The sequence below is a fragment of the Erpetoichthys calabaricus genome, chromosome 11, assembly GCF_900747795.2.
Source record: "Erpetoichthys calabaricus chromosome 11, fErpCal1.3, whole genome shotgun sequence".
Classification (NCBI taxonomy): Eukaryota; Metazoa; Chordata; class Cladistia; order Polypteriformes; family Polypteridae; genus Erpetoichthys; species Erpetoichthys calabaricus.
The window spans coordinates 41,851,378-41,867,113 of NC_041404.2; the positions used below are offsets into that span (position 1 = coordinate 41,851,378).

The 15,736-nt window shown below is 37.4% G+C and overlaps 1 protein-coding gene across 1 annotated transcript in view; it reads left to right on the forward strand.

The window, feature by feature from the left end:
- Positions 1 to 15,736, forward strand: part of LOC127529640 (protein diaphanous homolog 1) — a 57,689-nt gene that overhangs the window by 18,301 nt on the left and 23,652 nt on the right. Inside the window, exons 7-8 of the mRNA XM_051933857.1 lie at positions 8,226 to 8,390; positions 10,431 to 10,563. Coding sequence (XP_051789817.1) covers positions 8,226 to 8,390; positions 10,431 to 10,563 — 298 coding nt within the window. The remainder of the gene's footprint in view (positions 1 to 8,225; positions 8,391 to 10,430; positions 10,564 to 15,736) is intronic.

Consider the following 15,736-nt stretch of genomic DNA (forward strand, 5'->3'; position numbering starts at 1 on the left):
GAACAAGTGGAATTGAAAAAATGCAGGTACATTCGGGGTCAGAAATAAAAGACAAAGTAGAACTTCATAAAGACGTTCAAAAACCTTAGCATGATACACATGCAGAGTAGGTTAGAGATTATGAAAGCAGTGGAATTCGAAAGGCTCAAAAAAAACGTTGGTGTGATACAAATGTAGAGAAAGTTAAAGAATATGAAAGCAGGAAAATTAGAAAGTATCAAAAAGATCGCAGTAGCGCAAACAAACGGAAATTATTACTTGAAAAAGAGGAAAATAATAGAGGAAAATAATCACCACAGACCAGGTGTAATTGAAAAAAAAGCAGGACAAAGCTAGGTCAGAAATAAAAGACAAAGTGTAGAAAACAAAGTAAAACATCATAAAGAAGTTAAAAAACAAGGGGGCCAAACATATATAGAGATAATGAAAACAGTGGAATTCAAAAGACTTAAAAAAGACATAGGCGCGATACACATGCAGAGCAAGATGCAGTTTATAAAAGCAGAAAAACAGTGTCATAAAAAAGAAATTAAAGATTGCATTAGCGAAAACAAAGAGAATTGATTACTCAGAGAAATAAAGAAAAGGCAAATAGAGATCGAATATATGGACATAGGTGATATGTCAGAAGTAAGCTCTTTGAGCTACTTTTTTGTATGAAAATGTGCTATATAAATAAATGCTGTTGTTGTATGTAAAACTTCAAAACCTTAAAATATTAAGTCAGAGACTTGTAGATTGTCTAATTTGTGTTGCCATCAGGAAAAAGTATTGTTTATAGACTATGAGGAAGCGTATCCAAGAGAATTAAGATTTGATGTCTGGGGAAAGTGAAATCCACAAACACTACAAATATCCGAGTCTACAATAATCTTTTTGCTTTCGCATCATTCGATGCTCAAAACGTAAATTTACACAAGAATGGACCATACGCTATGAGAATCTGTGGTCCAGCAACAATTAAAGCAACGACAGTTTAATTTCGAAAAAACCACAGTTCGGTCAGGTGTATATTTATGATCATGGAGAAGCGATGCAACATAGAATTGAAAGAGTTAAATGATCAGACGTATTAGAAGTTATTCATGTTTATCCAAAAGTAAAACATGCATCGACATTTCTGTCTAATAATTCACCACATTACGATCCATTACTCTTTCCTTTGCATTTCCCAGATGGAGAAACAGGATGGTCATGCAGTATGAAACACACAAATTCAGAAAAACAAATAACACCATCATAATATTTTGGAGCTAAATTAGCGATACGTTTCAATGTATTTAACCCACTTCTGTCACGTCAACGTCTAACGCAACATTACATTATTAATGCGTATCTAAAAGTCGAAGCTAATCATCTTTTCTTTATTAAATCGAATCAGGCAAAACTTAGAAGGAACATATGCAAGGTCTCATTGATCACGTTCAAAATTCAAATATCAATAGTTCAGACAAATTCAAAATAGGTAAAGCAGTAATATTACCATCATCATATCAAGGTAGTCCAAGAGCATTGCAACAATTATATCATGATGCAATGGCAATATCTAGAACTGTCGGTCGGCCAGATTAATTTATTACAATGACATGCAATCCACAGTGGTCAGAAATCTGGAGATTCTTGAAAACAGTGCCACCTGCTACATTGGCTCAGGATATTCCGACTTTCGTAAGTAGATTGTTTTATCAGAAAGTCTTAATTTTATTGGAAGAACTCGAAATGGTGTTCGGTCATATCCGAGCATACATTTGCATGATTGAATTTCAAAAACGGGGTTTACCTCACATGCATTTATTGGTTACTTTGTGAAAAAAATTATTAACAGCTGATGATGTAGATCCTTTCGTGTGCTGAAATTCCAAACAGAGAAACCTATCCTGAATTATGGTACAAAGTCATTAAACACATGTCTCACGGACTTCATTTAAAAGATTCAGCATGTTAGGACTCGAAAGATTCCAAATATTGTTTTTACCTATGTTCTGAAATAAAAGTGAAACTAATAAAATAGCAACAATTCCAAGGAAAAAAAAATCTTAAAAGTATCTATCCGGAAAACCAAACACGGGGTTTGGCGAGCGAAGCGATCAGGGGACAAAGCCCCCCTAGAGTGTGTATATATATATATATATATATATAATACGCTACCGTGGCTGTTCATTTGTCTGTCTGGGATTGTAAATCACCTGTAGCTCCCAAACCATTTGACCTATTGACTTGATATTTGGTTCACATATACTACGTGACATCTACTATCCACTTGTGGGGTGATGATTGACCTTCAAGGTTATTCCTCTTTTTATTTTTATTTTATTTTATTGTAGAATCAACTCTCAGCAGCAGCCAGTAAGGTGCATGCGTACCAGCGCCATTCTCATTCCCTACCACCTTTGCTGTCACTTCCCCTACCTCTTCATATCTTAAATCATTCTTGAGGCAGATTGAAGACTTAAGTGCCAGTTTAAGTGAAAAATTAAACAAAAAACGTACTAAGTAATTGCAACACAAAAACTGACTTCATCAGTTTTAATGTGAAAAGCTGGCGACGGAAAAACAGAAGAAGCGGCCGATAGGGTGGAGAAAAGAAGAGCTTCTCAGGAAGCAGCAAGCACATCAACCTCTGAGCAAACGAATGCTAAATGTACATAGAAAGAAAGAGTGTGAAAACTAGAAGTCAAGTGTATTCACTGCACGTTATCGTGCAGTCTGCCGTTACTGGTATATATATATATTTACAGTATATATAAATATTTTATATATAATATATATATTTATATTTGTCAGCATGCCACAGTTAGTAACATATGTAAATTTGAGTGGCCACTTTTATAGTTCCAGCTACGTAATTTCAGTTTGTTCACCCATTTGTATTAACAATAGTCTGAAGTCATTGGAACATGAACCCAGCAAGGTTTTCAAAGTTTGGTACAGGGATATTGATCCATTTTGACAGTAATGTGTTTCATGGTTGTTGCAAATTAGGATTTGGTTAATCTGTGCTCAAAATAGCTAGTTTCATCTGTTTTCTTTGATGCCAGATTGATGTTTGGTAAAAATTTCAAGCTGCTGCAATAAAACAAATTAATATTCCTAAAGACATTCCTAATCTTGCACCTGCTGAAAAGGCCTGTTCGCAACTGGATACACTTATGCCCAAAAGGGATACACATAGTCATCAATAATATTACAGTATGTGTGAGCATTCAAATGTTCTTCTGCTCTTATTACCACATACCATTACAGTGCCATCACCATTAGCCTGTATCCTTAACACCCAGAATAGTAGATTCATCTTCTAATGGGTTTTCTATTGTATCCTCCTCTCCTCAACAGCATGAATAAGGCATAACAAAATTTATCCAAGTCTTCACATTCCGGTATTTTAATAGTCCAAGAAAATAAGATCTTTCATTTTTGCTAAAAGGATACACTTTGACAGTGTTGGCTGCCACCATGTATAACAATTTCTCCCCTCTAGTATACATCTTTCCACAGTGTTGTGTTTCTTTCTTTTATTTGGATGACCAATCTTGTAATTTTCACAAAAGTCAGTTTTTGACTGCTTTGATCATTAAACTGTCGTGTTCAGGCCTCTGGAGAATCATGTGTGAATGCTCCATTTAGGTATACAGTCATCTCTGGTTCCCACTGCAATGCCATTTTCAAAACTGCTCTTATCTTTTATCTTGCCCATTTTCTCCATGAATTGGATACACATACAAAGATGTTAGTACCTGCCTTAAATAGCACTGCTAACAAAAATGTTGCTGCCACAAATTGAGTATTCCAGTGGATCTAGCAAAGCAGCCAAGCATCATGCACATTTTTAAGTTAGACACATACTATATATGCAAAAATTACATTTTTGTTCTTCATAATCCCTGTAAAAGCTCTTACATAGACATAATCCATGCATTAGTATGGATTCTGTGTTAGAATACCACAGTTTTCAATGGCTTTAGCTTTAGCGGAGTTCATGTATTAGAACTTATTAAATTAAGGTAAGTCAGTGTAGCATTAAAAAAGTGTTTAGATGAAAATCATTTGCTCACTGCAGCCGCATCAAACTGGTGACCCATTGACATCAATCATCTTTGGGTTTGTTCTTTTGAAATATTCTGAAAAAACTCTGCTGAAGTAATGTTTAAATGCTACTTGTTTTGGGGCATCTGACTTCAGTCCCCTTTTAGTAAGTGAAATGTACATGTTGTTGAATTTAAATCATGGCAGTGTCTTGGCCAATAAAAAGCTTTCTGTATATTTTACCTTAGTCAACTTGATCAGAGCGTTTTCGGTCTTGCTTGAGATTGAACTACCAGCAGTAGGTCTTAAGTTATTTTTGTGCTGTTGTTTCTGGCTCATTTTTTTCTTTTCTTTCAAAATCCCAACCTCAAACATTCACACCTCTTTTATGTTTACATAAACAATGAATCAGGAAATGTCTGACTGTTATGACACCCCATTTTATTCAATTGATTCTTTACTTTTTGAGTGTTAGAATACCAAAATTGGGCTCAGTTTTACCATGTACAAACCATATATGCTTTGGAATATCTAAAAGTCCAACAATTTGTTGTACTTTTGTCACTTTTAATTTTAATCTTGATTTATTTTGCTTCTGTATACAACAAAAACAATAATTTTTCATTTGTGATCTCAGTACCAGTATATATACAGGTTTCTACAGATGTATATTAGATAAGGTACTCATTTTTTCTACAGCTTAATCATCCTTCTAAGTTCATCCATTTTTAAAACCCTTTAATCGAATGGTTGCTATCAAGTACCTGAGCCTATCATAACATGTTTCAAAACACTATTTAATAATTAAATTACAAATACCTTTTTTAAATATAGTACCAGCCACTTGACATTTTAATATTGGAAAATACAGTGAAATACATTAAATGCAGTTAAATATATGTAGTAAATCAGGTAATGAGTGCTGGTGCAGAATTTCCTGATGTAATACATTTTCAGGTATCTTAAAGCACAAATTAAATGACACTGCTCACTTTCAATCAATGCCTTATAAAGCTAACTTTAAATTGTTACATGCTATTCTCAGAATTTGGCACTACCCACTAGAACCAGACAATTATAAGAAACTGGTGACATTTGAGGAGGAAAGGGGTAATCAAAGTACATTCAGAGAATATGGGGATTGAATATGGATTCAACTTTACCACATCTATATTTTTTTCCGTATAGCTCTTGGATATTCAGGAATTTACTTCTTCCATTAAGACAAACCAAATACCCTGATGCAGTGAATATCAGAAAAAATAAAGTTTATTTTGAGTTGCAGACCCCTATCCAAATCAGTATCAGCAAGATAAAATACTAAAAACACAACTGCATCATATATAAGATTTGAGTTCAGTCTCTTTACAACATAGATTAACTGAAGAATGGCTGACCTATGCACGAAAATGGTGAGAGTGTGGCTCTCCACTGTCCACAACTCTGTTGTATTAATGCAACACTCCACTTTAAATCTCTTTATATTTTATACTAGCTAAACATATTCAGTATTTAATGGTGCAGTGGCCTTGTTTTTCACAGTACATATTGTGAGACTTGCCCAGACAACACCAGTCGAAGACCACATCTTTATACAAAATTCACCTTTATTTTCTTCTCTCCAACACAACACAACACTGTCCCGCACAACACACTGTGCTCCTCTGCCAAATCACTCTTTCCTCGGGCCTTTCTCTCAACGTCCCTGGGCCGCCTTTCCTCTCTCCACAGGAGCTTCATCCTGCTCCCACTCCCGACTCCAGCTCCCTGATTGGAGTGAGGCGGCCCCTTTTATCCTTAACCCAGATGAGCTCCAGGTGCTCTGTCTGACGTCACTTCCTGATGTGGCGGAAGCGTCAGGAGAGCACCCGGAAGCACTCCGGGTGTCCCTGGAAGGATCGTCCTCCAGGAGTGTGGCGGAAGTAAATATGTCCCGGGCTCCATGAGGCTCGGGGCGCCCCCTGGCGGAGGATATGGGCCCCAATGGGCTTGAGCCTCCCTGCTTCCCTTCCGTGGGCCTCTTCTGCTCCAGGGCGGTTGCCCCCTCGTGGCCCAGAGGACAAATGTGCCACCTCTCAGTCCTTCCAGGCGTCCCGGCCAGGTCTGACAACCAGCCATGTACGACAATATTTATTATGTAATCATGTTCTCTTAATCCCATCTTTGATGCACAGAAACTCTCTCAGCTTTGTTGAGCATACAAAGCTTAAAAAAAAAAAATCATAGTTAAGATGGGTTTGAAAATTTGTCCAACAGTTTTCTTATTGTAGTTACTCTGTATCCTCCACCAGCATATTTCAGTTTGGTGCAAATCCGTATGGCACAATATTCTGTCAAAAGAAAACATTGTAATAACTTACAGTACATGCTTGCTCATCATTTCATCTTCAGTTAGAAGAGAATGTTTTATTTTACTTGAAGTTAGGAAAAAATCTCTTTAAGAGGAACAGTCAAAAGTCCTTCCGAATACAGGAAAAAATGTAATACAATTCAAAAATGAAGGAGTTGGGTCTTTTTGATTTATCAGTATCTATGAGTAATTACATATTAGCTTTGCTGATCAAATAGCTCTCCAAATTGGATGGGTTTTGAAATTGATATAAAATATAATTGTGCACAAAGTATTATTGATTGTACCAATACATGATTAGTGTCTTATTTACTGTTAGGGAATTTACAAAAATCATAAAAATAATGATTGTTTTGTATAATATATTGAATATACTCTTAGAATCAGCTGAGCACTCTTCAGCTGTAGCCATTCAGAAAGCAAGCAATCTTCCCAGTTTACAGGATTGACTAGGACCAAGCAACTCTAAGGGTGAAATATCAACTTACTGAATGTAATAATTTAAAATACTGTAGTTTCTTATTTGAAATGCATTAGGGTCTTAAGTCTGTCTTTTACATATTATCTATCATCAGAGGTAACCTTTTTTTTTGTAGTTTGATAAATAGGTAATAACTGGCATCTCATTCAGGGTTAGTGCCCAAAAGAAGCAACTAATGAACATGTTTTAAGAAGGACGTAATTCACACTCTCATCAGTTAATGTTATGCTATACAGCATTTTTGTCAAAAATCTACAAAATGTACAGTATACTGTATTAAAATGTTTCAAATATGATAATAGTGATCTTCCTCTCAATATTCTTACTTTGTTTCAACACCATTTCTAAAAAAGAAACACAGCTACTGCTTCCTGATCCCATTTTGTGTTATTGCCTTAATACCATGTGAAATAAATGATTGGACTCACAACAAAGGTTTGGGGCAGCCACCCATATAGTTTCCCTGGCTACAAAAGGGTTTAAGTTTTAGTACGGTGTATACAATTCGAGTCCAAAGTAGAACTGCTCAACTATGGAGTAGGAGGGGTTTTTATAGTCCGATCGCAGGAAGTGACATTCTTGGGGCCAGGACAGGCAGGATTTCTCGTATTTGGTCTGCAGAGAAAAGAGAAAGGCTTAGCCGCCTCCAACCCTGAGGTGAAATTGGCGTTTTCTGGTCCCTTTGGTTGACTCCCAAGCGCATGTGTGTGACAACTAATAGTATAGTAACAGGGTTGTGGTTCTGTATTATAAAACATTAAATATCAGGGGTTTATCAGAGTTCAATAAAATGCTGGTCTTCATAAGAATCTTACCAAGCAAATCTATAGAAGGTGGGAGCTGAAGTCATGGAACAATTGTGCAGAGGAGACAGGGGGGCTTGATGGATGCTGTTGAAGGTGAAATCCAAAAAATAAAAAGTGAAATTTGTGTTGTGATGCTGAAGAAAGTGGACTTGTGTGTGATGTAAGATGTAGGCTTGGTTTTGAAGCTCTCCTTTTGGAAAATAAAAACTGCTGAGCATCTTTGATCATCACATTTCAGTTTACATTTATTTATCTGTGGTCCTTTTAATCCAGTAGATGCATATATTTGTATTCAGATTATAAAATGTGACTTTCAAACTAAGGATGGATCAATTTCCTGATAGTGGAACACCAGAGATTGTGTGAAATATGTATAATAATGAGATTTCTAAGCATAGTGTTAAATGTCATGAGCTTGTTTTACATTCAGTAGCAGTCTCAGACCAGAATTTCTTTTTCATTAGAGCTTGGTTGGACTAGTGTTCATGGTGATGCCATTCGGTGCTGGCATGTGTGTTGCCTGTTACAGAAAACCCTGTTGGTTGCCTTGACGTTGCATTCTTACAGCTTTGCCAAGATGGCAAGAGAACAGTATGATAAGCTGGCTCTTATGCACACGAACATGGAGAAGCAGTATGAAGATTTGGGAACATACTTTGTCTTTGATCCTAAAAAGATATCTATAGAAGAATTTTTTGGTGATCTGAACAATTTCAGAACCATGTTTCAGGTAAGTGAATACTATAACACTAGGCTAAAGGTAATGTTACTCACATGTAGCATCATCAGGCTGCACTAACCCTTAGCAGTAAATTGATATATGTACTATATGCTACTGTGCAAGTCTTTGGTTCGTGTAAACAAAAAAAATTCTGTTAGGCAAATATGCTTTCAAAACTAACTAAATATTTTAAAAAACAGTAAGCAGTTAAAAAATAAATCAAGTCAATACTGGTTATGATTATCCTTATTTTAAAACTGCATCAGTTTTCTTAGGTACTCTGTCTTGTAGTTTTATAAGAAATCATCTGATAGTTTGTTCCAAGCATCTTGGAGAACTTACTTTAGTGATATTGAGATCGGGGCTATTTGGAGGCTGCGTAATCTGCTGCAGAACCCCTTATTATTCTTTTTGTTGAATTTGATTCTTTATATCCTTGGCCATGAGTTTAAATTGTCCTTATGCATAATGCAGTTGGGAATGATCATATGTCTCCCTGATTGTAATACATGATGATTGAGAATCTGCTTTCATTTTATATCATTGATGATTCCATTTATTCTGACCAGATCATTAATTTCATTTACAGAAATGCAGTCCCATGCTTCACTGTTGGCTGCAGACATTCATTATTGCAGTGCTCTTGAGCTCTTCTCTGGATGAAACTACTACTCTGAGACAGAAAATTCAATTTTTGACTTTTCAGTTCAGAACACTTGTTGCCATTGTTCAGCACTGCAATCTCTTCATTAAATGGATATATTTTAAATTTTAAGTATGTCTCCCCTATTGTGAAATTGGATAGAATGAATGGGGGTTCTAAACTTGAAAATTCCTGCATTAGAGCCTTCCGGTGCTTCCAGTTGAGCGAATTCTGGCGGGAATGGTCGCCGCTGCTTGCTGGAAATTTTTAAACTTTTTTTTTTTATGATTAGCTTACAATCTAATGGACTGAGCAACTGTTTTCACTTGGCAGACTTATTCTTCAAGTATTATTTTTCTGTTATTTATAGCTAGACTGATGATTTCTAGCTCGAGTGGTGATTTTGTTGACACTTCAATGTAGCTGTGTATGGACTAGTTTTAGCCTAAACCTGTTTTGAGACTTACCTGGTTCTGTTCTCCAGATGTCTGAGTTCTCACCTACAGTGTGGACTGGTAGAATACTTATTTGGTTTGTGTTTTTTGGTCCCTCCTCGGCTGCCGAGCTCCTCTGACTGTGCTTCCACCTGTCTCAGCCCCAGGTAACTGCATTGTATCTCTACCCGGACAGCTGATTCAGTTGCTCTGCTCCCCAGCTCTGGAACTCATTACCATCCGAGCTTAGAAATATTGATTCATTGTCACTTTTCAAATCTAAACTTAAAATCCATCTGTTTAAGACAGTTTTTTCTCTTTGATTACAATTGCTCTGTCTGATTTAAATTTTTGCATTTTTAGGTTTGTTTATAATGTGTGTTTTATCTGTTGTTCAGGGTCCTTGAGTGTTTAGATAGGCACATACGAATAAATAAAATGTATTATTATTATTATTAGATTAATCCTGTTCAAGACATGGATAGATTTGGATAGGGTGCAGTGCTTTGACAATATAAAGCAGCTACATGCTAATTCTAGATGAATAAAGCCTTGCTAGGCAAAAGAGGGTAGTTTTTAGAGTTGATAACTTTTCATTTTGTTGGCACATTCTTGTCTGCGCTTCAAGGGCTTATAAAATGTTTTGTTTTTCATTCACACCTTTCTTTGCCATGCAATATTTCACAATTGCCATGATCATATTGGTGAAAATGTTTTTTTGAAAAGGCTGAAAGGGATGTCTTAAGATGACCAAAGAGATGAAGGTACTCAAAGAAAGAGAGGCTTTCTGTTTGCTGCATAAAATGTATTGCATTACTCTAGAATTCACTCTCCAAGACTGTAATGTTGAGCAGTTTGTGTGAAAATGAGAGTGATCTTTGAATTACATGTGTACAGTGTGATGAACTACATGTCATTTTACAGCTACGTTATCTACACAATGAAGTAATAAGATGTTTTATCATTATTTAGCAAGCAGTTAAAGAAAATCAGAAGAGGAAGGAGGCTGAAGAGAAGTTACGGCGGGCAAAACTGGCTAAGGAGAAAGCAGAGAAAGAGAAAGAAGAGAAAAAGAAGAACAGTCAGATGATTGGCATTGGTGCAGGTAAAGTTCTTTCCAGTTTATTACCTAGAGTGACATGGCAGAGGTGCGTAGTTAAAGCTGGTACACTAGATATATGGTTCATCTATGGTATGGTTGACGATGTAATAATAGTGTAATATTTTATTTTAAATGAGCCAAAAAAACAATGGACCTTAGCTTGTCCTGATTCTAAACTAAGAGTGTTTTCTTAAAACAGCAAAGAAATTAAACTGAGTAAGAAATTATATATTTTGCCTTGTGATCAGTATCCCATGGCACATTACAAGGCAGATCAGTTACTTACAATGGTGACCACTGGCATGTGAAATGAGTAGTTCAGGGACAAACAGAGTTGGTAATGGACAATGAACTTACACTTTTGTTGTCTGCAGACTATTATGAAGCAGCATTTTCAAAATATTATGAGTACAATTTCTGACAGATGGGTATCAACAAGAGTTAAAGGGAAGGTCTACAGGACAGTAGTGAGACCAGCTAAGTTATATGGGTTGGAGACCGTGGCACTGACCAGAAAGCTGGAGTCAGAGCTAGAGGTGGCAGAGTTAAAGATGCGGAGATTTGCATTGTGTGTGACAAGGATAGACAAGATTAGAAATTAGTTCATTAGAGGGTCAGCTCAGGTTGGACAGTTTGGAGACAATGTCAGAGAGGCGAGATTGCGTTGGTTTGGAAATGTACAGAGGAGAGATGTTGGGTATATTAGGAAAAGGATGTTAAAGATAGAGCTGCCAGGCAAAAGGAAAAGAGGAAGGCCTAACAGAAGGTTTATAGATATGGTGAGAGGGGACATGCAGGTGATGGGTTTAACAGAAAGAAGATGCAGAAGACAGGAACATATGGAAAAAGATGATCCGCTGTGGCAACCCCTAACGGGAGCAGCCGAAAAAAGAAGAAGATGAATACAATATGAAGAAAATACCCTCCATACTTGCCTAAAAATAGAAGAATGTTTTATGTTTGCTTTTATTTAGAAAATACCATCCCAAGGCACTCTGCAGACAGATATCATACTTTCTAATTTATTTAATAAGAACACTCTTAGGTGAGTAGTAAGAAAGTCATATAGGGGACTGAACCTCGTTCCTTATATTTCTACTTCTTAGCCACTAGGAGGGGCACAGTGCCTGCTAAATTTAACAATGAAATTAATAATATTCTCCTTTTTATTTTTAAAACCTACAACTGACAATGGAAAATGTCACACATAATTAACACAGCCCCAAAATATATGTCATCTTGTTAATGTCATGCTGTGTTCAGCATGTGATGCTGAAAGGAGGCTCAAATTAGAATTGAGAGAAAAAAATGTTGCAGTATGACTCAGGCTCCTCACTTATCCATCAGTCAGTTCTGTCTCTCCTTTAGTGAAAGACTCAAGCATGACACCTCACAGCAGTCTAGTCTTTTTACTGTACATACTAATAGTGGTCTGTCAGTATAATAGGCACTTTTCTATCTTAAACAGCTACCACATCTATAAACTGATATGCTGAACAGAGAAACTTCTTTAGGATTTTAGTGTTGGCACATAATATCATTTTAATATTAATCATGTGGAAAAACACAAGCATTTTAAATGGCATTCTTTATATGTGAATGTGCTGCAACATTCAGATAAAAGTGCCTTAATATACTTTTAATTGGGGTTGATTATTATTCATCATCCCTATGACTTTCTTAATTCTGCTTTTTCTTTTGAGTGTTGCGGTCGCAGCATGCTGAGCAGGATGACTAGGCCTCTCTCCATCCTGTCCCAAACAACTTTCTTCAGCTACTGTGAAGATTACAAGTTTGTGAATGATCTTTGTCTTTGGAGGTTTTTTAAGTGAACTAAAATATTTGTACATCTTTTTTTTTTTTAAGTTTGTGTTTTTGACACATTTTTCTCTATTTTTGATGTTTTGAATACATTTTTGATTTTTGGTTTGATGGTAGAGTACTATTGAATTCCCAGTTTGTAATTTTTGCTACCCATTTTTTGTTTTACATTGTGACTTCTGCTCCTGCCTAAAAAAATCTCTCATCTCTCCCAGAGTCTGACAAAACATGAGGTTGATGAAGTGATATAACTGCTCTAGCATGTCCTTGGTCTGCCATTTGGGCAATTAGTGGGTTGTGCTTGGTACATCTCTAATAAGAGAGGCTATTGGAGCATCCTAACTACGTGCTCATAAAACCCAAACTGAGAGAGGGTCCAGCTGCAGAATTTCACAGCTCCACAATTCAGTAACTCCTCTGGACAGGCCATTTGGATTGTAAATTTTTGTCACTTGGTTTAGTTTCCTTGAGTAAGATAACCCTTCCATAACCCTAGTCTTAACCATAGTGTAACCATGTATATCATGTGACATCACTGATGTGGAATGCAAAGGGACAACGTCCTCAACGGAGCAGAGCTCTGGAAGTTTGCAGCTTGACTTTATTGGCCCAAATTTGCCCCTCTCATTTGCTTAAATGTTAAAAGACAATCAGTTTGCTGTTTTAAATCAACCCAGTAAGGCAGCAGGTCCTGACTCCATCCCGGGGCATATACTCAGGGACTGTTCATCGGAGTTGGGTCCTCACGGACATATTCAATCTGACCCTGGTACAGGCATCCATGCCCTCCTGCTTCAAGACCACTACCATCATGCCCCTTCCAAAGAAATCCCAGGTGAGCTGTCTAAATAACTATTGTCCCATTGTCCCATCCCTATTGTGATGAAATGCTTTGAGAGACTTGTCATGGCACACATTCAGAAGTCAATTCCAGCAACCCTCGACCCCCTACAGTATGCTTACCGCCGAAATCGGTTCACTGATGATGCAGTCAATGCTGCCATCCACACAATCCTCACATACCTGGAGAATAGGGACACGTACTGTATGTAAGAATGGTGTTTATTGACTACCAGTAAACCCCCGATTCTCTAAAGAATCGCAAATCCAAGAATGGCAATTACTTTCTTTGTAGGGATGAAAAATCATGGAGGGTGGGAGCATCCTGGGAAAGTTTTCATTTAATTTAATAAATATATTTGTACTAAAGCTGTTTCTTTTTGGAGCCGTGACTCCTTTGGTTCTGGTGTTTCAGAAGCGCGTTGTAGGCGCCTTCGTTCATTGTTTTTATCTATGCAGTCTCGTTTTTGTTTTTCTATGGGTATGTTGTTAGCTAGAAGTCGTTTGCTGTTAGGAATCATAATTGAACTTACTTTTAGCACTGAATTACCTTAATGTGATTCAAATAAGCCACACTGACAGCGACCCACTGAGTGCTGGCACAGTGGATTCGAGCACACTGACTGGTGGCACTGTGTAGTGGAGTAGCTGCTGGTACTGTGGAGTGGAGAACACTGACCGCTGGCACTGTGGAGTAACTGACAGCTGGCACTGTCAGTAGTCACCACTACCTCAAGTTTAAATACATAGACATATATAGATAGACGGCGAATTCACTGTGTTTCCCAGTCAACACGATACGTCAGCGCGTCAGCCTTATTGCGAGTGCCAAAAGTGCCATTTAAACTAATACAGGTAGACGTGGAAACCGGGTTTTCTGATGAAAAAACAATAACGTTTAAAACAGTATTGTTTGCATACTGTTTTTTGGCGAATCGTTTAAATGCAATTATTTATATCCATTTATACACTAATAATGGCAATTATTAAATAACAATTATAATTATAATTATTAAATAATTCCTCCCGTATAAGTAACATTTCGGGGACTGCCTTCTTCTATCTTCGAAACATTTCCAGACTTTGTCCTGTTCTTATGCAACACAGTACTGAAGTATTGGTTAATGCCTGAGTCACGTCACGTATAGATTACTGTAATGCTATTCTATCTGGCATGCCACAAAAACTCATCCATCGCTTACAACTTCTTCAAAATTCTGCTGCCAGGATAATAACCTGCTGTTCTAAATCCACTGAACATATTACACCTATTCTCTCTCAACTTCACTGGCTCCCTGTTAACTACAGAATACAATACTAAATACCGCTCTTATCATTTAAAGCTCTCCACAACCTCACTGATCTCCTACAGACTTAAACTATGTCTCGCTCACTCAGATCCTGTAATTTGAGAGTATTCAGTCTGGCAATATGGTGCAGTCTTAGTTTGTGGAAGACAGACACAACTAAAGACATGAGCATAAAATGATGGTTGTCAATTTCAAACTGTGTTTCCTCAATGTGCTCCTTGAGAAAAAACATCACGTTTGAGAAATGTTAACGGCTAACAACAATCTACATAGTTAGTGACTAAATACGTTTAGCCAAAACGTTGTTTGGAGGCTCACTTGAGCACATAAATGCATAGCTTTGTTAGCTTAGCCTGGCTTAGCTAAAGTAAAGATTATAAAACGGGATTCTCTAATGGCCAAATATAACCAAAACAATTGTTCAGCCTTACCTATGAAATTAAATCCCTGGGATCTGGTTTGGAGCGTACAGCGTTTTGTACAATCCCAAGCAGCACATTATTCATTACTTCACTCCACAGCAGTGCCACTCACAATATGGCGGCGACGTTGACGTACGATTCTGCTGGTCATGAGGCGTCGTTATTCTATGTCTATGTTTAAATATGTCACCATGGCAACTTGTTGGCGTGCACGTTTTACCTCATGTTTAGTTTACAGGTTGTGTTGTGTTGTTTGGGCGCCAATTACTGACTCTGGGAAGCCGCTGGGTTTGACTCTGGGGCGCTGAGGCGCAGTGCGCTTCGGTGCGTCTGGCATCCGTGCATATATACAGCCTTCGTTTAGTAATATAGATAGCTCAGCATTCAATACAGTTGTCCCATGGAAACTGTACAATAAACTTGTCTTCCTTGGACTGACATCATCCCTCTGCAGCGGGTGCTGAATTTCCTTACAGATAGACCCCAGTCAGTCAGAGTGGAAAACCAAACCTCAGGTATAAGAACAATCAGCACCGGCTGCCCCCAAGGCTGTGTACTGAGTCTGCTGCTCTACACCCTGTTTACCTATGACTGTGTGGCCTATCAGAACAACACCAGCATAATTAAATTTGCTGATGACACTACAGTCATAGGGGTTGATTACTGGGGGGGTGGAGGCAGAATATAGGACAGAGGTGGCAGGACTCATGGCCTGGTGTCAGGAAAACAACCTCTCCCTGAATACAGATAAAACCAAGGAGATGATTATCAACCCAAGGAAGA